Source organism: Pituophis catenifer, unplaced genomic scaffold, assembly GCF_029215685.1.
Source record: "Pituophis catenifer annectens isolate HBS135680 unplaced genomic scaffold, rPitCat1.0.hap2 SCAF_2, whole genome shotgun sequence".
NCBI lineage: Eukaryota > Metazoa > Chordata > Lepidosauria > Squamata > Colubridae > Pituophis > Pituophis catenifer.
Window position 1 is genome coordinate 182,565,372 of NW_027256882.1, and position 27,028 is coordinate 182,592,399.

Consider the following 27,028-nt stretch of genomic DNA (forward strand, 5'->3'; position numbering starts at 1 on the left):
TCCCAGGGGGGGAACATGTGAGATTTGTTAAAAAGTCAATAAGAGTCAAAATACTAAAAAGGGCAGAGATGATGGATAGACAACAGAATATTTCTTAATATGGGATTTGTTTTATTAATGGTTAGAAAATAGAAGTAGAAATTGGGAAAATACTACTATGTATACTGCTACATAATGCAATATATTATTATTGCTATGTATACTTAAAATTAGAAGTTGAAAGTTTATTACGATGTATGTGTAAATAGTATCATTAGTATTATTATTATGTATAAATTGACCCAGACAATACACTGTTCACCAAACACCTATGGATGTTTGAAAAAAAAGGTGAACAGTAATGGATTCAAGACACAACCCTGTGTGGAACCGGTACTCAAGGTGAACAGTAATGGATTCAAGACACAACCCTGTGTGGAACCGGTACTCAAGGAGATGGAGTTGGAAACTTTTCTTCCAACTCGCATAAACTGGGGCCTATCAATAAGGAAATCCAGTATCCAATTACATAAAGGAGTATTAAAACCTAATAGGCCCAGTTTGTTCACCAAATGCTGAGGAATCATTGTGTTGAACACCAAACAAAAATCAATAAGCAGCATTAGCACATGAGTATTCTTCTCCTCCAGGTGAGCCAAGCTAAAATGAAGCACATAAGAAACTGCATCATTTATAGAGCAGTTCTTCCGATAGGCAAACTGTAATGAGTCAAATGTAGGGGGAAGGCATGAAACCATATAGTCCTTTAGCAAACACTACATCATAATGGAAGTGAGTGCAACTGGACAATAATCATTCAAGCATGTGATGATAGGTTTTTTGGTCACTGGTACAATGATGGCAGTCTTAAAACATGATGGACTATGGCCTGATGCAATGAGAGGTTGAAGATGTCTGTGAGAACAGTGGCCAGCAGGTCAGCACACTCCTTAAATACTCACCCAGGGATATTATCAGGACCAGCTTTCCGAGTATTGACTTCCGCAGGACCTTCCGAACAATAGTTATATCAAACCTGAGTACCTGCTCATCAGGGAGGGAACAAGCTTCCATGCTGGAACGTTAAATGAATTTATTCACACAGATCAAAATGGTTTCTTACCAAAGAGACAGATCAGAGACAATATGAGGACAATCTTAAATACTTTGGAATATTATGAAGTACACCCAGAAAAGCAAATGGTATTGATGTTTCTCGAGGCACAGAAGACTTTTGATAATGTGAACTGGCAATTTATGATAAAACAATTGCAGCTATAGACTTTGGGGGAAGATTTATAAATATAATTGAGACAATTTATAGTAAGCAATCTGCAAAGGTGATAATAAATGGAGATATGATAGAGAAGGTTAATATTATGAAAGGAACAAGGCAGGGATGTCCTCTATCCCCATTGCTATTTGTGTTGACATTAGAAGTGTTAAATAAAAATATAAGACAATGAAGAGAAAAAAAGGGATGAAAATTAAAAAAGAAGAATACAAACTACAAGCATTTGCAGATTATCTAGTGTTTATTTTAAAGGAGCCTCAAGAAGTAGGATCCAGACTGATAGAACAAATAGAAGAATATGGAGAGAGAGCAGGGTTGAAAATTAATAAAGATAAAACAAAAATATTGGTGAAAAATATCATAGAGAAACAGAAAAGGGATTTAATGGAGAAATTAGATATTCAGATTACTAAAAAGGTAATGTATTTAGGAATACAACTAACAGCCTTATTGATAGGCCCCATAATTACTATAAATTGAAAGGACAAATCGAGACGGATTTGGAGAAATGGAAAAATTTGCAATTATTAATGGGAAGAATAGTGGTAATTAAGATTAATATATTACCTAGATTGTTGTTTTTATTTCAAACAATACCGATAAAACTGGGAAAAAATATTTTGAAGCTCTGAATAGAATGATAATGAAATTTATATGGCAGGGGAAAAAAGCGAGAATCAATATGAAAATGTTATAAGATGCAAGACAAAGGGGAGGATTTGGACTACCAAACTGGGAATTATATTATCAAACAGCAGCATTATCATGGATGAAGGAATGGATTGTATTAAGAAATACAAGGTTATTAACTTTGGAGGGGCACGATTTACAATTAGGTTGGCATGCTTTTTTATGGTACGGGAAAAATAAGATGCATAGCTATTTTCAAAGACATTGTATAAGGAATGCTTTATTAGTAGTATGGGAGAAGGTTAGAGAAAAATATTATTTGAAAATACCAACATGGCTTTCAACAATGGAAGCATTAATACATCCAAATATTTACTAATATGGAGGATATTATCAGATATAAAGATATTTTATCAAAAAAAGGGGAATTGAAAATGAAACAAGAACTAGTAGAACAAGGGATTGATATGGAGTGGTATACACAACTGCTCGTATCTTGCTCACACATTAAAACCTTCCCTACCATGAAGCCTATAACCCTTAAATCCCTCCAAAAACTTTTCACCTTCAAGAGCTGATGCAGCTGCAGCCAATTCATGCATCGCGATCTTGGTCAACTCATGAAAATGGGATAGAATGTGAGCGAGAGAGTCAGGCAGAGTTTCCCAAAAGATGTGGATAACATAAACCAAAACATTTTACATTTGTTATATAAGAAAAACAAGACATTCAAGAAGAAACCACCATGGCTGCACTGTTCTGTCTCCCTTACTCACACAGGCAAACGTAATACCAAGCACGCCTGCCAATATTTTATTAGGTAAACAGATTAGAATTCTTGGCAGACCAAGGTTTTGGCAGCAAACTGCTGAATGCCTGCCAAGACCGTTTTCACTCCCATAAAGTAGAAGAGGACTTATCTTCAATCTGTTCCAGGAGCAACAAATTATCCACAGGACAAGAGTTTAGTCAATGTTCAGTCCAAAATATATCCAAGCCGAATTTCAGAGATCACGATGTGACTTTCAGGGTTTAACTTTGTCCGTCACAAAGCCTGAAGAGCAATCCCACCCACGTTTATTCCTGATGGGGTGTGGCTCCGTGACTCAGCTCAATCCCTGGCCCTCCCACGCCTCTTCCGTTGCTGCGCACGCTTCTCCCTCCGACGCTGCCTGGGATCAAGCCAGGATTCATCATCCTCGCTCCCTATCAATTGGTGCTCCGATATGCCTTCCTCATGGCACATCCCAGGCTGTTCCTCCTGGCCTTCGGATGGAATCTGAGGCATTGCCAGAAAGGAGGGTCCTGGAGAGGGAGGCCGTGTCAGTTCCTCCCCATCACCTTCTGAGTCCTCTTCCTCTGTTAGGACAGGCTCGGGAGTCGGGGTCACAACATGCACAAAGATCTCTCTGACAAACAGAAAGACAATAAAGGAAAAGGATTATCAGCAGATAGCCGGAACATGCAAAGATGAAGTCAGGAAAGCAAAGGCTCAGAACAAACAGACTTGCAGCAAAAGTCAAAGATAATTAAAAAAAGTTTCTTTCAACATATAAACAAGAACAAAGTCAAGGAAACAGTAGGTCCACTAAAGAGAGAAGATGACAAGGAAGTAACAGAGAGAAAGCAGAGATGCTTAACTCATTGTTTGCATCAGTCTTCACATAAAAAGAAATTATAGCCCAACATACAAAAAAAAACCTACTGTAAAAGACAAACTAGAAATATTAAAAATTAAAATAAGCAAGAAAATGGTAAGAGAACACCTAAGTGACCTTGACAAATATAAATCAACGGGTTGCGACAGATTACATCCCAGAGTTCTGAAGGAGATGTCAGATGTTAACTTCGAACCATTATATCATATCTTTCAAAAATCCTGGAGCACTGGGGAAGTACCTGAAGATTGGAAAAGGCCTGATGTGGTTCCCATCTTTAAGAAACGGGAAGAAAACAGACCCAGGAAACTACAGACCAATCAGTTTAACATCAATACCTGGGAAGATTCTGGAAAAGATAATAAAAAAACCAGATCTGTGAACATCTAGAAACAAATAAAGTTATAACTAAAAGTCAGCATGGGTTGACAAATCATGCCAAACCAATCTTATTTTATTCTTTGATAAAGTCACTAAATTAGTAGACCAGCGAAATGCTGTGGACATAGTATACTTAGATTTCAGTAAAGCATTTGATAAAGTATGTCAGATATATATTGATGGTCGTGCTCATTTGGTTCTATGAGGAAGTTATTTGGTCAATACAGCTTCAGGTTCAAAAATTCATTTTATTATTTACAAAATATATACATGCATACAATACTGAACAGGGTGTCCTGTTGCACCTTTTACCCTAACTGTATGACTCAGATGTTGAGAGGAGAGATAAGTTCACGTGTTGTCTTGCTGAGAGATAGATGAGAGAGAGAGAAAAAACAGGGAAAATGTCCAAGTGGTTTCTGGGTAAGAGTCCAATAAAAGAGTTCATTGGCTGATATAGTCACATGTGATGTCTGTAAAGACTTAACCCCTTCTAGTCTCTGGTGCATCATATGCAGGCAATATTCTGACAGACCCCTTCTATTGCCAAGTGTGATGGAACAGTGTTCAAAGATGATAATAATAAACACAAGTATAAGAAAAAATAAATTATAAGTGCAGTCCAACTGATTTGCAGTGGTTCCAATGTGTTTCACAAGGTACAGGTTTAGTTAAGAAATCGGCAATTTGGTCTTTGGTATCGCAATGAACAAATTCAACAAAACCCTTTTTAACTAGGTCTCTCACATTTTTATAACGTATATCAATATGGCGAGATCTGAAGCTGACATCATCCCTGACTGAAGAGGCTATGACGGACTCATTGTCCTCATGGAGAGTGATAGGTAGTGAAGGTTGTGTCCAAATATCTGAAACTAATTCGTATATCCATGTGAGAAGTGTGCAAGCGTCAGAAGCACTGGCATATTCAGCTTTGGCCATGGAATTAGCAATGAAGTTTTGGCGACAAACGCGCCAGTCTATGGGACAACCATTTAGGAAGTATATAAAGCCTGATGTGCTTTTTCTTGATTTTTCATCCCCTGCCCAATCGGCATCTGAATAACAGATAAGTTCTGGGCTGACTCCTTCATCAGGTTCTAATAATAAGACCATATCTTTTGTATTATGCAAATATCTGAGTAACCTTTTCATAGCAACCCAATGTTGTTCTTTAGGCTCATCTACTTATCTAGATAAGAGATTTGCACTTAATGATATATCGGGTCTACTCCATCTGCTGATATAAAGGAGTGATCCTATGATGGATTGATATTGAGTTTTATCATGATGCCTGATGCCGTCTAGATAAGCAATTTTATTATAGTCAGTGCACATGGGTGTATCTGTGGGATTGCAGTCTTCCATGCCACATCTTTGTAACAGGTCTTCAATCTTATCCTTTTGTGAGAAGCAAAAACCTCTATCAGTTTTAAAAATTTGTACGCCCAGATATTGATCTATATGACCTAAGGTCTTTAAATTAACATGTTCTCTTAATTTGTTTGCAAATTGTTCGCTGGATTGTATGTTGGGCCCGATATAAATCAAATCATCAACATAGATTAAAATAATTTCTTTTCCCCCTTCATAAGGTTTTGTCATTACGCACTGGTCTGATCGAATTTGATTATACCCCATTGATTTTAAAATTTTGGTAAGGCAGTCAAACCAGAGTTTGCCTGATTGTTTTAAGCCATATAACCCTTTGTGTAGCCTCCATGTTTTGCCGAATTCAACTTGGAATCCTGGTGCCCCATTGACATAAATTTCCTCCTCTAATGGTGCATGGAGGTATGCGGTTTGGACGTCAAATTGGTAGACTTCTTGATTTTTTTTTTTTAATTTTTGATTTATATGCCGCCCTTCTCCGGAGACTCATTTGAGACAATGGCTTTGAGACAATGGCTGATTTGAGACAATGGCTGAAGTCAGTGCCGTTTTTACGCTTTCTGGTTTTACTGTGGGTGAGTAAGTTTCATCATAATCTTCGGGAAAGCATTGGGCAAAACCTTGGGCTACGAGGCGTGCTTTGTATAGATTTTTTTTTTTAATTTGATTTATATGCCGCCCTTCTCCGGAGACTCAGGGCGGCTTACAATGCGTTAAGCATTGATATGTGTTGTCAGGGAGTGTTTTAATTTTGTAAACCCATCGCGTTTGTGTTGTGGAGGTCTTGTTTTTGTGAATACTTTTAAATTTATTAAACAGTCCATTTCTTTGGACATAGCGTCCCACCATTTTAATTGTTCTGATTCCGGTAATTGGAGCATGTGTTTAAAATTTTTTGGAGTGATGGGTATTTGGTTTGTCTGTGTCACATTGTTCACATCAAATCTTTTAGGTGGGATGCCTTGTGTAATTCGTTTGGATTTTCTGATTGGTAGTTGTGTATCTGTGTTGTTTGTTCGTGGTGTAATCTTTGGTGTTGTTGTTTGTACATGTTGAATTCTCTGTGGTGTATCTAATGTATTTGTTTCTTGGGTTAATACGTATGAGTCATTTGAGTGTATTTTGGTCCAGTTGTGGTTTTCTATGAATGTGGCTGAACGGGAAATTATTACTGTGTTGTTGTTTTTTATGAATCGATATGCTTTCAAACCTGGTGCATATCCTACGAAACGTAATTTTTTGGACACCTCATTCCCCTTCCGTCTGAGTGGTTTGGGGATATTGACGTATGCATAGCAGCCAAAAACACGAAGATGTGTGAGGTGTGGTTGAGTGCCATATACAAGAAAGTAGGGCATTTGGTTAATAACCTTATTCCATGTGCGGTTAAAAGTGTAATTGACATATGCAAGGGCTTCTGCCCAATAACTAGGGGGTACATCAGCATCTAACATGACGCTGTGCATCATGGTTTGTAATATTCCATTTTTTCTTTCACAAATCCCATTTTGCTGGGGGGTAAAAGGAGATGTTTTGTAGTGTATAATGCCTTTGGAATCAATCCAGTTTTGAAATTCTACAGATGTGAATTCGGCTCCACAATCTGTTTGAATTCTCTTTAATTTGATGTTGTGTTGGTTTTGTATGAGAGTGTAATTTTTTTTTATTTTTTGGAATGCTTGAGATTTTTCAATAAGGGTATAGATATGTCTAAAACGACTGAAATCATCGACTAAGTTCAAAAAATATTTGCATTTGCCCAAATAAAGTGGAAAAGGGCCTACAATGTCAACGTGTACCAATTTGTATATGTGTTTTGATCGTCTGGTGCTGGTGTGGGGAATTGGGGCTGCCTTTGATTTTGCAGCTTTACAAATCTCACAGTCAAGTTGGATAGGGCAATCCTTAGTGTATACGCCTTGGGAAAATTTTTGAGTATTGTCTACAGCAGCAGTATTGGCATGTGCTAAATGTCTGTGTAATAAATGGGCACAATTATCATGTAAATGAGTTTGAATTTTTGTTTTTGAGGTTCGTTGGTTTTGTGATGTGGGTGAAGTTGGAGAGAGGTGTGGTGTGGTGTGTTGGTCGTTATGTGATTCGGAAGTGTCATGTGTATTGGTATGGTACCTTCGTGGTGGGTGTCGGGGTACGGTCGGGATGATTGTCCGGGTCAGGTATCGATGAGGATTGAGGTAGTTGAGTCGTGGGTGAGGATGATGTAAAGGAATCTGGAATAAGAAAAGATAAATCATTAATGACAGAAATATTAGCAATAATAGTGTTATCATGTTTGGATTTTATAAAACCGTGTTGATCATCAAGAGATACTTTAAAACCGATTTTACCTAATTTTGAAGTACTCAAAATATTGTGGCCAAAGGTAGGTGTATAGCGCACTTGACTAATTTCCCCTATACCGCATATAAAGATAGATCCTTCATATTCAACTGTATTGGAAGTACCATTTGCTGCTGTAATTGAAATATTGGTTGGGTGAATATCATATAATATGGATTTGTCATTGGTGGTATGGTATATGCTTCCAGAATCGATGACCCATAGGTGCGTGGTATCACGCAGGTATTGTTGGGTGTTGGGAAAGATGCCGAATGTTTGGGATTCGGAGTTAGAATATATAAATTGTTCAGTATGTTGTCCCCTTCTGTCTTTATAATCTTTGTGTGTGGGACCCTTTCTAATGTAAAATTCAGTGGCCATGGATCTTTCAGGTTCAGTATGTTCTTTGATAGTATGATTTCTTTTGTTAATCATGTCTGTAGGGGTGTATCCCCTTGTATCATGAGTGTGGGTGGTGTTGTCACCATGTGAAGGATGGGAGTTGTAGGTATGATGATGTCCTCTATAGTTACAATAATTAAAATCATTTTGATATTGAGAGGGGTGTTTCTGCCAGTTTCGGTAAATGGTTTGTGTGAAGGATGGGAATCATGTTTAGGGTAAAAAGGGTGGTCAAAAGAAGTAGGGTATGTATCAATATGATAAAGTCTTCTATCTTCGTCTATTAATTTGGATTTGATTTCAGCAACAGTGTACATGTGGGGGGATAAGGAGTGGAGACTATTAATGAATTCTGACCAACCAGGAATGTGTTTAATAGAATTGAAAATGATACCAATCATGGCAGTTTCAGGTACAGGATGATTGCGTTGAATCAGTTTTTTTTGCATGGATTCGAGGTGGAAAAGATGTTTGGCTATAAAAGTCACCGGCAAGAGTAGCGATAGTTGCAGGCGAGGGTTTGTTGTAATGGTTTTGTAAGTATTGCCATACTTCTTGTGTGTGTAGGTATAGAATGAACAATATCACTTTCTAAAGTTGACATAAGAGTGGCATAAACACTATTGTGAAGAAAAGTTAAGTCAGATGACCAAGGTTTAGTAGGGGGAGATTCAATTATAAGAAATGTGCCTTCTCTTAAAAGATGTAAATGAGTTTCTTGTTCCCAAGTAGGGAAATTATTACCTGAGGTTTGTAATTTTTTGAAGTTTGGTGATAAAGGTAATGGGCCATGTTGTTTAAAATGTTGCAAAACAGTTTCAATTTCTAAAGATAAATTTACATTAGTAGATAAAGACAAAGAATGATTAGTTTCAATATTTAAATCATTACAGTTTACAGTAATAGAAGGCTAAAATGAGTTACTGTCAGCAGAGATAGGTAATTGAACGTTGGATTGTTGATTGGAGTCGTTTGGTGTGAGAGAAGATGTTGCAGGTGATTCAACGATAGGAGGAATAATGGAGGTGGTGGTTGTAGTTTGATTCGGAAGAGCTGCTGTGACGGCGTCGGCTGCTGTAGAAGGTAGGTTGGCTTTTGATGCAAAGGCTGCAAAAATCGTGTGAATTTGTTGTTTGGACGGGGCATCTGTAGTGTTGGAGGCGGCAGCGGCGGCATCTTCAGCGATAAGGGGGGAGTGAGGCGGCGGCTGCAAAGACTGAAGAGGATCTTTTTACATTGGAAACAATATTGGTATCAGTAGAAATATATGCAGCTGCAGCGGTATAGATGGGGAGGTCTGCAGCAGTGGCAAAAATAGAAAAGTTCTGAAAATTTAAAAAAAATTGGGAGGATTCGAACTCGGTGCTCTGGATGAAGAAGGTAGGGAATCAGTCTGAATATCTCCAGTTGTGGGGTGGGTAGTAGGATGTATGGGGGTAAGGGGGTTGGTTGAGACCTTGTGGTCTGAAGTGGTAGACGTCATTTTGTTTAAAGTGTGGTCATATAAATTGTCGGCCATTTTGTGGACCGCATGGTGGAGTGTGGGGGCTGCCATTTTGTCAGCCATTTTTGAAGCCATGCTTTCGGGGAAGGTGGAAGCCATATTGGGAGCAATAAAGTCAATATTCCCTTCTTTCCCTTTTTCATCGGGACTTACTCGAATATGATCTTGAGTATAAGACTTTGCCAAGGACTTTCCATCTTCGCCCCTGGCGTGACTCATAGACTGACTGATAGACTGATAAATCTTTCTTCCGACCATGGTCAGCCAAACTGATGCAACTGTTGAGGGGTCCTCTATTACATCATGACTCTTGTCTGTGGGAGAACTTTTTCAATCTACGGCCCCTTGGGGTTCCGCCGTGAGAGGGCGGGCCGGAGGTCGCCCCCATTGGAGGAGATAATTTAGGACCCTCCTGCTGTTGTGGGAGGACAGTTGAGATACCAACAGGACATCGATGAACAATTGGCTGTGTTACATCTTTTGTGAAGTCCCCTGTCTGAGCTTTGGGCCTCCATCGCTGCATTTTGGAGATGTATACAACCGCAGATCTTCTTGCGCTGCGAGATTCCCCCTTCTCGCAGATGTGGCCCTCCTCACTATCGAGGGCCCACCTCAAGGAAGGGTTTTGGGACCCAGAGAGGTGGCATGTGAAAACGAGGGGATTGAGGGGTTTTCTAACAAAATTTTTAGTCAAATTTTTAAGGGGTCCTAGGGAGGGGGAGGGTCAGATTGGAATTCGGGCTGTGGGTATGGGGGATAACCCACAAGGGGGAGGGTCGGGTCTGGCAGTGAAGCGTGGCGTGGGGGATGGGGGACCCGGGATCGAGGGGGGGGTTAGAGCTTGTCCGGATAGTTTTTTGAACATCAGTACTGTAGGTGGGAGGGGTAGATATGGTGGGAGCAGGGGGCCATATCGTGTTAGGGGAGTGCGCACTCGCTGTCTACGAGCGGTGGCGTGCTCCGGCCCCCAAGGCTCTACTCGCTCCTCAGGTTGCATAGACCCTCAGGACCCAGGCCTTTGGCTGATGCTGTGCAATGCCAGGTCCGTAGTAAATAAAGCCCCCCTCATCTGTGATCTTGTTCAGGAGGGGGGTGCGGACCTGGCAGGTATTACGGAGACCTGGTTGGGCCAGGAGGGGGGGTTCCCCTCGTTGAAATGTGCCCGCCAGGTTTCCAAGCATTCCATCAGCCGAGGTCACAGGGGAGAGGCAGGGGGGGGTAGCGGTTATCATTAAAGAAGGTCTGAGACCAAAACTGTTCCTCAGACGGCCGGCTGTGAATCCCTTTTTGTGAAATGGGGTCATGGGGTTCAGATGGGTTTGCTGATCACGTACCTGGCTCCCTGCCACGTGGCAACAGCCCTGCCCGAGCTACTCAACGTCATCGCCGCGGTGGCGGTTGATACCCCTAAGCTTATGGTCATGGGAGATTTCAACCTGCCGTCCGTGGGTGAGACGTCAGAGATGGCTCGGGAGTTCATGGCTTCCATGACAGCTATGGACCTGACCCAGTTAATTCATGGCCCTACCCACACAGGGGGAAACACGCTGGATCTGGTTTTTGTCTCTGGACAGTGGTTGAGGGATCTTGATATAGGGGATATAGTTACTGAACCCTTGTCATGGTCAGATCACTCTCTCCTTCGTCTTGACTTTCGAACCGCTGCACCCCGCCGCAGGGAGGCAGAGCCAGTAAGATGGTTCCGCCCCAGGCGCCTGATGGAACCTGACAGATTCCAGACGGAGCTTGGGCCATTTCCTGAGGTTCTGGCACACGCCTCGACTGGAGACCTGGTGGCCGCCTGGGATAGGGCGGCTGCTGGTGCTCTGGATCGGGTCGTGCCTTTGCGGCCTCTGACCCGGCGCCGATCTCAATTGGCTCCTTGGTTTACCGAGGAGCTGAGGGAGTTGAAGCGCCGGAAAAGACACCTAGAGAGTAGTTGGAGGGCCAGTCTTTCTGAATCTGACCGGACACTAGTAAGATCCCACATTAGGAATTACTTAGTGGCGATAAAAGCAGCAAAATGTAGTTATTTTGCTGCTCTTATTGCATCATCAGATAATCGCCTGGCCGCCCTCTTTAGGGTGACCCGCTCCCTGCTCCACCAGGAAGCGCGGGAGGACCCCTTGGAGGGTAGAGCCGAGGATTTTGTTCAGTATCTGTATGACAAAATCACTCAGATTCGGGAAAATTTGGACTCCGACTGGGTAGTCTCGGGGAGAGACAGGGGCAGGTCTTGAGAATGTTATCTGGGATGAGTTTGATCCTGGGACCCCTGAGGACGTGGACAGGATTCTGGGTAGACTGAACGCGACCACTTGTTTATTGGACCCGTGTCCTTCCTGGTTAGTACTGGCTTCCCGGGAAGTGACACAAGGCTGGCTCCAGGGGATTGTAAACGCTTCGCTGAGTGAGGGTGACTTTCCCGCCGCCTTGAAAGAGGCGGTGGTGAGGCCTCTCCTCAAGAAGCCTTCCCTGGACCCGGCAATGTTGGTAAATTATCGTCCGGTCTCCAACCTTCGCTTTGTTACGAAGGTTGTTGAGAGTGTGGTCGCGCAACAGCTCCCCCAGCACCTGGATGAAACGACATATCTGGATCCGTTCCAGTCGGGCTTCAGGCCCGGGTACAGCACGGAAACGGCATTGGTCGCATTGGTTGATGATCTCTGGAGGGCTCGGGACAGGGGGTGCTCCTCTGTCCTGGTCCTATTAGATCTCTCAGCGGCTTTTGATACCATCGACCATGGTATCATGCTGCACCGGTTGGAAGAGTTGGGGGTGGGAGGCACTGTGTTGCGGTGGTTCTCCTCCTTTCTCTCTGACCGGTCGCAGTCTGTGTTGACAGGGGGACAGAGGTCGACCCCGAGGCCCCTCATATGTGGGGTGCCGCAAGGGTCGGTCCTCTCGCCTCTCCTGTTCAATATTTATGTGAAGCCGCTGGGCGAGATCATCCGTGGTTTCGGGGTGGAGTACCATCAGTACGCTGACGACACCCAGTGTACATCTCCACCCCGGATCACCCCAACGATGTCCTTGAAGTGATGTCCCGGTGCCTGGAGGCCGTACGGATCTGGATGGGGAGGAACAGGCTCAGGCTCAACCCATCCAAGACTGAGTGGCTGTGGTTTCCGACGTCCCGATATAGTCAGTTGACGCCATCACTGACTATTGGGGGCGAATCATTGGCCCCCATGGAGAGGGCTCGCAACTTGGGCGTCCTCCTGGATTCACGGCTGTCTTTAGAAGAGCACTTGACGGCCGTGCCCGGGAGGATTTTTCATCAGGTTCGTCTGATTCGCCAGTTGCGTCCGTTTCTGGATCGGGACTCGTTACGCACGGTCACTCATGCCCTTGTCACCTCCCGCCTGGACTATTGCAACACTCTCTACATGGGGCTCTCCTTGAGGAGCACCCGGAGGCTCCAACTGGCGCAGAGTGCAGCCGCGCGGGTGGTAATGGGAGCGACATGGCGTTCCCATGTAACACCCCTCCTGCGCGAGCTGCACTGGCTCCCGGTGGTCTTCCGGGTGCGCTTCAAGGTTCTGGTTACCACCTTTAAAGCGCTCCATGGCTTAGGACCTGGGTACTTGCAGGACCGCCTACTACCACCAATAGCCTCCCACCGGCCGGTACGCTCCCATAGAGAGGGGCTCCTCCGGGTGCCGTCAGCCAAACAATGCCGACTGGTGGCCCCCAGGGGGAGAGCCTTCTCTGTGGGGGCACCTACTATCTGGAACGAGCTCCCCCCAGAGATACGGAGGATCCTGGATCTGCGCACCTTCCGCCGCGCCTTAAAGACCTTACTATTTCACCAGGCCGGCCTGGCCTAATTTTTCCCCCTCTTTTATAAAAGATTTTTAAAATTTTAAATATCTTTTAGTATTTTATATATTCAATTTTAAATTGGTTTTAAAAGTTTGGGGTTTTAAATTTGTCGGGGCCAAAATTATTTAATTTGATTTTATTCTATTTTTTAAATTTTGTACTGTATGTGTTTTTATTGTTTGGCTGTGCACCGCCCTGAGTCCTTCGGGAGTAGGGCGGTATAGAAATCTAATAAAATGAAAATGAAATGAATAGGTGGGAGGGAGGATTTTTAATAAAATGGGTGTTTAAAAGGTCAGTCTGGGAATCTATGGGTTGAAGCAAAAAATTGTCGCTTACCAGGTCTGGTGAGATTGAAAGGGTGTTCAACAGTTCAAGAGTTCTTTGAGGAGTCCAGCCTGCATTTAGCAGGCCTGTCACATGTAAAGCTTGATATAAATGCTGTTTTTGAGAAGCTTGAGAAAATAAAAGTTGGTCTGAAGTTATAGGGTTGGAACAGACAAGGGATTCAGAAGGTTGAAGTCCTTGATGAAAGTCATGAGGTGGAGTAGAATTGAGAACGAAGCAAGGTTGTTGTAAGCATGGTTCTGTTCTTTCGGTGTTCGGGTGAAGAGGAGAAAAAAAAATTGAGTCCTTTCATAAAGAGGTTTGTACTTGCTGCGTAGCTTCAATAGAAAGTTTTTTAGTCTTTTGGATAATGATTGGTGCTGTTTTGTTAAGGATACGGTTAATGCATCAATCTCTTGTAAAGATAATTCATTCAGGTTCAAGGATTCCATGTTAGGAAAAATCGTTCTATATTTTAAAATTTACAAAAAAATTCATATACCTGAGCAATAATTATCATCCTCTGCTACCATTTGTCAGATATATATTGATGGTTGTGCTCATTTGGTTCTATGAGGAAGTTATTTGGTCAATACAGCTTCAGGTTCAAAAATTCATTTTATTATTTACAAAATATATGCATGCATACAATAATGAACAGAGTGTCCTGTTACACCTTTTACCCTAATTGTATGACTCAGTTGTTGAGAGGAGAGATAAGTTCACGTGTTGTCTTGCTGAGAGATAGATGAGATGTGGTGGACATGCCCGGAAGCAAAAGGATACTGGAATAAAATTAGGAGATGGTTATATGAAATAACCGATGAAGATATTGCATTAACACCAGAGATTTTCCTCCTGGGAATAATAAAGAAGCCATATAGAAAGGAAATGATGCATTTAATGATCCATATAATTACAGCCGCTAGATTGGCATACACACAGTTTTGGAAAGAGAAAATTCAACCACCAGAAGAGCTTACAATTAAGAAAATACTCGAGTGCGCAGAGATGACTAAATTAACTTATGAATTAAATGATGAAAAGTCAGTATACTATATGGTGTGGGAAAGGTGGTACAAGTGGTTGCATGACAAAATGGAAGAAAGATCAAAGGTGTGTTAAATATTGGTAAAAAGTGAGTCAAAATATCAACAAGTATTATTTATGTAAATAGTTTAAACACTGCATATCCGATACAAATTGAAAATGTTTATTATATTAATGTGTTCTATGTTATTGTTTGAATGATTGTTTTGTTTGTTTGTTTGTTTGTTTGTTTGTTTGTTTTTCTCATTTATTTTTGTTCTGTAAAAAATCTCAATAAAGTCTATTAAAAAAAAAAAAAAGATGAGAGAGAGAGAAAAAACAGGGAAGATGTCCAAGTGGTTTCTGGGTAAGAGTCCAATAAAAGAGTTCATTGGCTGATATAGTCACATGTGATGTCTGTAAAGACTTAACCCCTTCTAGTCTCTGGTGCATCATATGCAGGCAATATTCTGACAGACCCCTTCTATTGCCAAGTGTGATGGAACAGTGTTCAAAGATGATAATAATAAACACAAGTAGTTTCTTTGCCTGCAAGCAGACTTCACATCTTGATATAAAAATCCTAGCCATAAACTCTATAAAGGGATCCCACAATTTAGCAGGGATTTAATTGGTCTCCATTGCATTTCAAGGAAGTTCGGTATGAAAAGAAATACAGTGCTTCTCAAATATTGTGCCAAATAGTTTTATTTATCCTTTGCATAAGGAATTTGCGGATAATAAGGTAGGAAATAGCTTTCTTTTAAAATTAAGAAATGTTACATTTCTTGTGATAAAACATTTCCTTAAAACAACATTGGGAATCTCATTTACTTGTGCAGTTATCATTTTTGTTCTTTGTTCTACATTGTAATAAAGTGTGTGATAGTATGAAACACTCCTTCTTTGCTTCTATAGAGCTTCCTTCATTCTGCAGTGCCATCTAATGAATTCAATTTTTTTTCTTCCTTCCCCTCCTCTGCAGACAGTGTCTGAAACCAAGGAGAGTATCCTGGGTGGGGTGCTGAGGGTGCTTCTTCACAGCATGGGCTGTACACCTAGTGCTGCCTTCTTACAACACTGCTTTGCCACTCAGAGAGCACTAGTGAGCAAGGTGAGTCTGCTTGGTGAGGAAAGTCTCGTGGGATGCAGTTCCTTCAATCTGCAACTTTTGCAAGGATCATCATCTGCTAGGATAAGGTGACCAGATTTTAACACTGGTAAAGAGGGACATTGTGGGCGTGGCTTATTTTGTGGGCGTGGCTAGCTGGTCATGTGACTGGGTGGGCGTGGCTAGCTGGTCATGTGACCGGGTGGCCATGGCTATGTCTATAGGGTAAGGTGAACAGATTTTAACATTGGTAAGAAGGACACCATTGTGGGCGTGGCTTATTGTGTGGGTGTGGCTTGGAGGCCATGTGACTTGGTGGGCGTGGCTACCTGGTCATGTGACCGGGTGGCCATGGCTATGTGTATAGGGACTACTCAGAGGGCTGAAAAGTCATTTCTGACAGGTCCTCGCACTTTTGACTGGTCCTCACACTTATGACCATCCTCACATTTATGCCCGTGCAGCATTCTTAACAACCATGTCACTCATTTCACAACTGCTTCTCTTCAACAAGGTGACAAGATAGGGCAAAAATGTAAAATGTGAGGACAGTCGTAAGTTCGAGGACTGGTCAAAAGTGTGAGGACCAGTCAAAAATAACTTTTTCAGCCCTCTGAGTAGTCCATATGCACAAAAGGACTAACCAGAGGGCTGAAAAAAGTCATTTCTGACAGGTCCTCGCACTTTTGACAGGTCCTCACACTTATGACCATCCTCACATTTATGCCCGTGCAGCATTCTTAACAACCATGTCACTCATTTCACAACTGCTTCTCTTCAACATGGTGACAAGATAGGGCAAAAATGTAAAATGTGAGGACAGTCGTAAGTTCGAGGACTGGTCAAAAGTGTGAGGACCAGTCAAAAATAACTTTTTCAGCCCTCTGAGTAGTCCATATGCACAAAAGGACTAACCAGAGGGCTGAAAAAAGTCATTTCTGACAGGTCCTCGCACTTTTGACTGGTCCTCACACTTATGACCATCCTCACATTTATGCCCGTGCAGCATTCTTAACAACCATGTCACTCATTTCACAACTGCTTCTCTTCAACATGGTGACAAGATAGGGCAAAAATGTAAAATGTGAGGACAGTCGTAAGTTCGAGGACTGGTCAAAAGTGTGAGGACCAGTCAAAAATAACTTTTTCAGCCCTCTGAGTAGTCCATATGCACAAAAGGACTAACCAGAGGGCTGAAAAAAGTCATTTCTGACAGGTCCTCGCACTTTTGACTGGTCCTCACACTTATGACCATCCTCACATTTATGCCCGTGCAGCATTCTTAACAACCATGTCACTCATTTCACAACTGCTTCTCTTCAACATGGTGACAAGATAGGGCAAAAATGTAAAATGTGAGGACAGTCGTAAGTTCGAGGACTGGTCAAAAGTGTGAGGACCAGTCAAAAATAACTTTTTCAGCCCTCTGAGTAGTCCATATGCATTAAAGGATTACAGCAATAGAGAGGGATGAAGGAATGGAAATTAGAGTAGGAGTGAGGGTAAGAGAGGGAGGAAGAGAGGAGGAGAAGGAGAAAGAAAGAGGAAGTAGGGAGGAGAAAAAGAGGGTGGGGGGAAGAGAAAGTAAGAAGGAAAGAAAAGAGAGAGGTGGTAGGTTTGAGGAGAAAGATTGCTGTACAATAAAAAAGATGAAAGGGAAGAAAGCCAACCCCAAGCAAATATAAACATATTAAGATAAAGAATGAATTGTTAAACTTTAAAGAATAAAAGAGAACAAATATGAATAAATAGCAATAATTAGAAACACACATACAAACATACAATGTATTTTCTTTGAACAGAATATTTGGCTGGTTCACAAATTTAAACAGCGTTTAGTCATTTCAATTAAATTTACAATTTCTATATTTCCTTTTTGCCATATTTATTCCTCATCTATTTTTTAAAAAAACCAATATTACCCTTCATCCTCATCTCTAATCTTAATCAAATTCAAATTTTCCCTTCTATTCTATATTATACCCCTTCCCATTGTCATCTATTTTTATATCCATCCTCACATTGTTTAATTATGTAATTATGTAATACAGTTGTTTAATACAAATTCAACATTTTAATATAAATCAATTAGTTATAAAACTATCTTTTTTGTATATTAATCAATATGAACATGAATATTCCAATTATTTCCATGCAATCCAATTTCTTACAAATCAATTAATTATATTTACCAATAATAATAAACCAAATAATTTCTCCCATATATTCCTCCGAACCACAACTTAACCATTTCTGCTTTCAACACAATATACAATTAATAGTATCTCAATTATTACAATTCCCTAGTTAAATACAGCTTTTTTTCCTTTGTGTTTTAAAATCTTGAACTCTCCTCCTAAATTTCCCATTGTTTGCAGTTTTTCACCTACCTTTTTTGGGGAGGAAAAATAAAAATAAAAATAAATCTCTCTGCCTCATTTTGTCACGCTGCACCAAAGACCCTGGTTTCGGTTTCGGTTTCGTTTCTGAAGCTTAGCTAGGGGAAAAAAAACTGCTTTACACTGATTGCCTGTAGGGCGGCCCTTTGAAGCCCCGGGCAAGAGTTTAAACAGTTTTTTTTTTCTTTTAGCCATCAGCTGGGGCTCAAGAAAAATCGGGACTTTTTTGAAACGCCGCGGGACGCGGGACAAATTGCTCAAAAGCGGGACTGTCCCGCCAAAAGCGGGACGTCTGGTCACCTTATGCTAGGAGGCCTCTTGCCCAGGTGCTTCCTTGTCTAAGATTTGTCTGCTGCTGTCCAGAGCAGTTTTCCTCAGTCAGTATACTTCAGATGTGGAACAGCCCACATAAAAAGGCTGTCACATTGTTCAAGGTCCAGTGGGAGGCATGGGTTAGATTTTACTGTTCTGGATGTTTTAATACCTTAGGTTTTAGAAGTGATACACAATTGGGTTATATATTTCATTAATACAAATTGGGTGGAATCTCCAATACTTTCTGCCCATCCTTTACAACAAACAGAGTGGGTATACTCTAGCCCCCTTGATTAAACAATGATATTGCCTTTTCTGTTGCAGCACCTGCCCTTTAGAATAATATCCTTCTAGAACAGTGTTTCCCACCTTAGCCATTTTAAGATATATGGGCTTCAAGTCTTCAATTCTGGGAGTTGAAGTTCACACATCTAAAAATTCCTAAGAAATTGGGACACACTGCTCTAAAGATTTGTATAACTTCTACTCTGATTTATGTTCAAAAAGTCCCTGAAAATCTGACTATCACCTCAAGACTTGAGCCCTTATAGAATTTTATTTGTTTAAAGGATTATCTTTTCAAATATATTTAATTGGTGTTTCTTATTATTTTATTATTTTTATTATGTTTTAATGCTGTATGCTGCCCAGAGTCTTATAGAATTTGGTGGTCTTCCACATCTATTGAATAAATAACAAATTAGAAAAACAATTTTTATCATTGTCAAATCAGATAACTTGAATCTCATGCTTACAGTTTCCTGAAATGCTTTTTGAAGAAGACACTGAACTGTGTGCTGATCTGTGCCTACGTCTCCTACGCCACTGTAGTAGCAGAGTAGCCATCATTCGCACCCATGCAAGCACCTCTCTCTATCTTCTCATGAGACAGAACTTTGAGATTGGCAATGTAAGTGATATTGGGAAAAGGTGTGGGAGGGCATTAAAGGGTAGGACAGTTCCCCCTTGTACCTGCTGTTCTGAGGACAGAGCAGCTACCTTTTTCTCCCTTCCAATTTTCAATGTTTTAGGCCCAGGACCTATTTTACATTACTTTATTTATTTATTTATTTATTTATTTAATTAAATTTTTATACCGCCCTTCTCCAAAATAGGACTCAGGGCGGTGCACAGCCAAGGTAAAAACAAGACATATATACAAACATGGTGAATCTAAAAAACTATTTAAAATAATTAAATGTTTTGGCCGAATTAAAACCATTTCCAATTTAAAATCAATTTAAAAATTAAAAAATTTGGTCAAGCCAGCCCAGCTTGTTGGAATAAATAGGTTTTTAGGGCCCGACGAAAAATCCGGAGGTCTGTTATTATGCGTAATTCTGGGGGGAGGGTGTTCCAGAGGGTAGGCGCCACCACAGAGAAGGCTCTCCCCCTGGGGGTCGCCAGCCGACATTGCCTGGCGGACGGCACCCTGAGGAGGCCCACTCTGTGTGAGCGTACTGGCCGGTGGGAGGCTATTGGTGGCAGAAGGCGGTCTCGTAAGTACCCCGGCCCTAAGCCATGGAGCGCTTTAAAGGTGGTCACCAACACCTTGAAGCGCACCCGGAAGACCACCGGGAGCCAGTGCAGCTCGCGCAGGAGAGGTGTCACGTGGGAGCGCCTCGTCGCCCCCATGATCCCCCGCGCGGCCGCGTTCTGGACCAGCTGGAGCCTCCGGGTGCACCCCAGGGGGAGCCCCATGTAGAGAGCGTTGCAGTAGTCCAGGCGGGAGGTGACGAGGGCCTGAGTGACTGTGCGTAGGGAGTCCCGATCTAGAAAGGGACGCAACTGGCGTATCAGGCGAACCTGATAAAAAGCCCCCCTGGCCACGGCCGTCAAATGATCTTCCAAGGACAGCCGTGCGTCCAGGAGGACGCCCAAGTTGCGAGCCCTCTCCGTGGGGGCGAGTGATTCACCCCCAATAGTCAGCGATGGCGTCAGCTGGCTATATCGGGACGCCGGAAGCCACAGCCACTCGGTCTTGGAGGGGTTGAGTTGGAGCCTGTTTCTCCCCATCCAGGCCCGCACGGCCTCCAGGCACTGGGACAGCACTTCAAGGGCATCATTGGGGTGGCTTTACAAGGTATTATGGACATTGTTTATATATCTAGTTGCTTACTGCATTTATAATACATTTTTTTCCTATTCACATACTGTGTCTTTCTATTTTGTTGTCTCCCTCCCCCCAAACTCCATTCTTTATTATTTTGTTATTAAGATACATTGGGCTAAAATATATTGCTTGATCCCATGATATGTATATAGGTATGTATATATGTATGTGTATATGTGTCTTTCTTTTTCGTAGGCTTTTATGTGCATATTCTTTCTAGCCAGGTTTGTATGTGTGTGTGTGTGTGTGTGTGTTTGTATATGTGTGTGTGTGTGTGCGTGCGCGCGCATGTGTATAGGCCTGATAGAAACTGAAAATGTCACCTTTTCAAAATGCAATGAGCCATCATCATTTCCTTTGTGCTTCTTTGCAAAGCACTTAGCACTTCTGGGCATTTGCCTGAGAAGTTTTTGCCTTGTGTTGGTTGGCTAAAGGCACTAGATATGATGAAGAAAGCAGGGATTTTCTTTTTTATGTATGTCTGGAATTTTGTTAATGCTAAGAGAAATACCTTCAAGCACCCTTTTTGAAACTTTCTTGTAAAGAACTTTGCCCGAGTGAAGATGCAGGTTACCATGTCCCTCTCCTCACTTGTGGGAACATCTCAGAACTTCAATGAGGAGCACTTGAGGCGCTCCCTAAAAACCATCCTTACCTATGCTGAAGAAGACCCAGAGTTGCGAGAGACAACCTTTGCTGAGCAGGTATTGTATACACTCCCATAAATTGCCTGCAAGAGATTTGGAGCAAGACTTGGGCCTAGTCTTGGTTTGCCCTTACCCAGCTAGAAATGTTATCTTCTTCTTTAAGATCCAAATAACTTAAAACATTGCATTTGTCTTCTTTCTTTCTTTCTTTCTTTCATTCTTTCTTTCTTTCTTTCTTTCTTTCTTTCTTCCTTCCTTCCTTCCTTCCTTCCTTCCTTCCTTCCTTCCTTCCTTCCTTCCTTCCTCCCTCCCTCCCTCCCTCCCTTCCCTCCCTCCCTCCCTCCCTCTCCCTCTTTTATTTTATCCTTTTATTATTTTTTATAAATACCTCAAGGCAGCAGATATAACTAATATTCCATCCTTTTCCTATTTTTCCCACAATGACAATCCTGTGAGGTGAGTTGGGCTGTGAGAGAGTGAGTGGCCCAAAGTCACCCGGCCAACATTCCTGCCTAAGGCTGAAGTAGAACTCATAATCTCCTGGTTTCTAGCATGATGCCTTAACCTTCTGTTCTTCTTGCCATAACTCCTGTCCCTTTGTTTCAGAGTGTTGTCTAGTTTATCAACACATGGAAATTTGTAACCCAATCTGTTCCCTTAGGAAAGAAAGAACCTCGACCCCATTTAGTTGAAGTGAAAAGTTCTTTTACTAAGAGATGTTGACTGCAGTAAAGTTAGGCAGGCTCTGGGTTTCCCACTCTCAAAAGATACAGAACAATTTCCCCTCATCCCAGCCCTCCCCCCATGACCACTCTGTTGTGGCCTGCCAGTTGCCAGCGGAGCTAGTGGCAGATTTGGACCAGGGGCGGGTTCCAAATCCCATCGCTACCAGTTCGCTTGTGCATGCATAGCGCTTCCGCGCATGCACAGAAGCATCCAGGCGGGTGGGCAAAGCCTCCCGCCACCGCCGCTACCGGTTTGCCCGCTCTGGTGCGAACTGGTAGCAACTCACCACTGACTTGGGGAGGAACTTGGGCCAGTCCTGGAGTCTGAGCCTGAGTCTGCTGAGCCTGAGTGGCGCAGCAGACTAACGCTACTGTTAAAGGTAGCATTTAGCTTCCAGCTGCCTGCAATTACTGCGAGTTCAATTCTCACCAGGCTCAAGGTTGACTCAGCCTTCCATCCTTTCTAAGGTAGGTAAAATGAGGATCCAGATTGTGGGGGCAATAAGATGACTTTGTATAAAATATACAAAAGTATGAAGGCTATTGCTTAACGCATTGTAAACTGCCCTGAGTCTCCGGAGAAGGGCGGCATATAAATTTAAAAAAAAAAAAAGTCTGAGGAAGGCTCTGATGGATGCTCTGCATCAGAAGCAGAGATAGAGCCAGGGCCATCCAACATTTCCCAGCTGCCTTTGGAGTCGGAGATAAGTGGGGAGGATGAATAGCTGGGGCCTGTTCCAGATGCACACATGCGCAGAGCTGTTAGGAGAGGAAAACAACTGAGGACAAGGAGCTGACTCTGGAAGAAAGGCATATGTGGATGCTGAATGGCCCCTCCCTGGCTGGGGAATAAATAGGAGGAAAGGGGAGGGATGGTTGCAGGAGAAAACCGTTCAGATTTCTTTCGGAAGTGTTGCTTATTGTGGTTCATGCCTCAGAGACTGCTTAAGCTCCCAGCCTGGCAAGTCTCCCAAGGAACTGATAAGGTCTGTTACTGCAATTAACCCTTTGAAGGATTATTGCCTGGACTTTTCAGTATGTGAATGCCAGTAATTCACAGGGGCTAAATAAAGAGGGGTTTTTTAAACAAGGAGTCTGTTTCTTGGTTCTGCTAAGGCTGAGTCAGAACACAGTCCTCCTTCAGCCAATTGGAACTTGCCTATGTGTTTTGAGAATGCAGAGATGTTTTGGGGTAATCCATATACTTTCTCAGGATGCCTGGCCTTGGATGCTGGTACAAAGTGTTTGTGAGCTTCTCTGGTCTTTATCACCTGTCATTTTCCCCTCCCTATTTCCTATCATGAACACGCATAGCTTTATTGCCCATCTATCCTCTCCCCCCCCCGCTAGCCTTTGATAGCAGGATTCCTGTGAGGTGCTAAGCCAAGCCTGTCAGGCCTGACATTCTGCCCCCCTTGATAGAGATGTTAGTCCTATAAAGGAAAAAAAAACCAAAGAAGGAAATGATAGACAAAGAGAAATTCTCTAATTAGCAAATATTTCAATGAGGTTTATCTGGCTACTGTTTATGGAATTTTTTAAGCAGTCTGGAGGCTTTAATATGTTGGGAATCGACCCATTCAATCTCCAAGGGAGGAAAGTCTTTCCATGCTATCAAGTCTTGGATCCCCCCCCAATGTATATGGGAGTCCAAAATGTCTTTGACTTCAAAGTGTTGTTCCCCCCCAATTATAATGGGGTTGGGGGCTGATGGCGACTTGGGGTGTAGGAAAGATGTGATCTCTGGCTTCAATAGGCTGCAATGAAATACCGGATGCTCTCATCTGAGCGTTTTTGGCAGCTCAAGTCACTGGGTTAATAAGCCCCAATTTTTTGGGATGGTTGTCTAAATTGTAAGAATTTGGTAGATAAATAAACCTTATCTCCCACTTTAAAGTCCTTTGGCTTAATGTGCTTTTCATTGGGTGTTTTTTTTATGCTTCCTTAGCTTCATCCAAAATCTTTCTCACCACCGGCCAGATATTCCGTAGCTGGGTGACCCACTCTTTTAGCGATGCAGTCAATGCGGTGAGGGAGCTGAGGCAACTCTGGAATAGATACAAAGTCCTGTCCTATGGCCACTTTAAATGGAGCAAACCCAGTGCTACTGTGTACTGAGTTATTGTAGGTGACCTCTCTGAAAGGGAGAAATTCCACCCAATTGTCTTGTTGGTAATTAACATATCACAGGAGGTACTGCTCCAAGACCCCATTTGTACATTCACAGGTACCATTATTATCTGGATGACGTGAACAGCTGAGCCCTTGAGTGGTCCCCAAAAGTTTTAGGAACTCCTGCCAGAACTGTGATTTGGACTCCACAATCTGAGATTATTCTTTCTGGAGCATCATGCAGTTGGTAGTCGTGCTGCATGAATAGCTTACCCAAAATGCAAGTGAAGCGGATTTTTTGAGAGGGCATAAAGTGCACTTCTTTGGAAAGCAAATCAGTTATCACCTCAATTACTGTATTGCCCAAGCTTTTGGGCAGTTCTACTGTAAAGTCCATTGATATCTCTTGCTATGGGGTTTAGGTTCTGTTATCAGCTGGAGAAGCCCTGGTGTTTTCCCATATTGCCTCTTGGCAGAGACACAGATAGGGCAGCTAATTACATAGCTCTCTATGTCCTTCTTCAGTGCAGCCACCAAACTTGGTGCTTGACTAGGTGCAGGGTTTTTACGAAACCAAAATGTCCCACCACTTTTGAATCATGGCTTTTTTATAGAACTATTAACCATTGGCGCTGCAAGGCATACAGTTTGGCACCATCCCAAGCTAGACAATCTTGCATTATACATTCAACCTTGTGCATTTGGAACCAATTGTCTTCCTCAAAAGCTACTGCACTGCACCTTGGCCCATTTGGTGGCTATTTCTGGACCATACTCCTGCATGTATGTCCAAACATGTGCCAGGAAGAACCCCAACTGCTTTGGGTCTCCATTGAACTTCACACCCATGGTTTGTGTCCTGTGTCCTCTCAGCTGCACTGGCACTGCCAGCCCTTCAGGAGCGGGTTTCAAGGATGCTTCCCCCCAGGCTTTGATTTCCTCGTCGCTCCCTTGAATGGATGTCATTTGCACAGTCCTCATGGTAGAGGCAATTTCCTCTCTGAGTTGAGCACAACTGCCAAGCTCGCCTAATGTCAGATCTGCCCCAATCTGATCCCTTAGGAAAGAAAAACCCTTGATCCCATTTGGTTGAAGCGAAAGATTCTTTTACTAAGAAGATTATGTCTACAGTAAAGTCAGGCGAACTCTGTGTTTTCCATGCTCAAAAGATACAGAAAAGTTTCCCCTCATCCCAGCCTTTTTCCCATGACCAGTCCATCTTCAGCCAATCAGAACTCACCGAAGTGTTTTGAGAATGCTAAGAGGTGTTGGGGTAATCCACATTCTTTCTCAGGGTACCTGGCCTTGGATGCTGGTACAAACTGGTTGCGAGCATCTGTGGTCTTTATCCCCTGTTATTCCCCTCTCCCTATTTCCCATCATTTACACACACAGCTTTATTGCCCATCTATTCTTTCTGGCCTTTGATCCCAGGATGCCTGTGAGGCGCCAAGCGGAGCCTGGCAGACCTGACAGTCCAGGTAGTCCTCAACGTACAACCACAATTGAGCCCAAAATTTGTTAAGTGAGAAATTCATGGAGTTTGCTCCATTTTCTGACTTTTCTCACTTCAGTTGTTAAGTAAATCACTGCAGTTCTTAAATAAGTAACACGTTAAGTGAATCTGGCTTCCCCATTGTCTTTGCTGGTCAGAAGGTCGCAAAAGGAGATCACATGACTTCAGGGCACTGCAACCATCATAAATGTGAGTCAATTGTCAATTATCCAAATGTAAATCACGTAACCATGAGGATGCTGCAAAGGTCATAAATGTGAAAAATGATCATAAGTCACTTTTTCAGTGCTATTGTAACTTTGAACGGTCACTAAATGAACTGTTGTAAGTCAAGGACTACCGGTAGCTTTAAGTGAAGGAAACCCAAAGACAGTACTTGGGAAAAACTACGTATGTAAAGGAAAAATAGCTAATGAAATGTCAATTTTAATAAAGAAATAGAATGGGACCATGGGTGAAGTGGAAGACAATATGTAGTGGCACACCTAATACAGATAAAATGCAGATAGGAGATGTGAACTGGGGAGAAATTGAAGGAAGGAATAGGTACCTGAACAAAGTCTACACATTTACAGCATTTCTGATTGGTGTGCAGAGTAGTAATAGTATGCATGCCAAAAGGAAGGGCTTGACTTTCTAAACACTTAGTACTATTACAATGAAGATATGTGTTTCTGTTTATATCAGACATGAAATAAAAATATTTTGCATGATAACAGTTAGATTTTCCTGAATAAATAAAAAAAAAGAAAATTGTTTTCTTGCAGGCATCTCTATGTAATCTATCATGTTTATATGGATTTTTACAAATAGTTTTTCATTATTGCTCATATAGAAATTGCATTCTCCTTTTCCTGCTCAGGTACAAGATCTTGTCTTTAACTTGCACATGATCCTGACAGATACAGTAAAGATGAAAGAGCATCAGGAGGATCCAGAGATGCTGATAGACCTTATGTATAGGTAAGGTCACAGTCAGTGCCCCAATAGTGGAAGCAATAGGAAAACTCCAGAATAGTTTAATTTCACAGCCTTAATTCTTTGCTGGATATTTCCCAGAGAGTCAAGAAAAAGGAAGCAGTTCCAGATGCAGATATCCTGATTTCTTTGTTTTGTTCCCAGTCCTTTTAGGGATTGTTCAGAAATCACATTTGGCATTAACTTCATTAGTTGGATATTGGTGGCCACTATGAGCCTTCACCAAAAATAGCTTACTTAGTAAAAAAAAATAAAAGAAATGTGGCTCAGTACTGGTTTTATTGATATCAGCCTCTGTCAAAGCCAATAAGTAGTAATCAATTATAGAAAGGAAGAGGGAGGCTTGAGTTT

General features: G+C 42.2%; 1 protein-coding gene across 1 annotated transcript in view; it reads left to right on the forward strand.

Annotated features, from left to right (window-relative positions):
* The window catches only part of DOCK6 (dedicator of cytokinesis 6), a 208,460-nt gene that overhangs the window by 147,217 nt on the left and 34,215 nt on the right, over nucleotides 1-27,028 (forward strand). Inside the window, exons 37-40 of the mRNA XM_070934460.1 lie at nucleotides 15,747-15,875; nucleotides 19,344-19,496; nucleotides 21,245-21,403; nucleotides 26,562-26,662. Of these exons, the coding sequence (XP_070790561.1) occupies nucleotides 15,747-15,875; nucleotides 19,344-19,496; nucleotides 21,245-21,403; nucleotides 26,562-26,662 (542 nt within the window). The remainder of the gene's footprint in view (nucleotides 1-15,746; nucleotides 15,876-19,343; nucleotides 19,497-21,244; nucleotides 21,404-26,561; nucleotides 26,663-27,028) is intronic.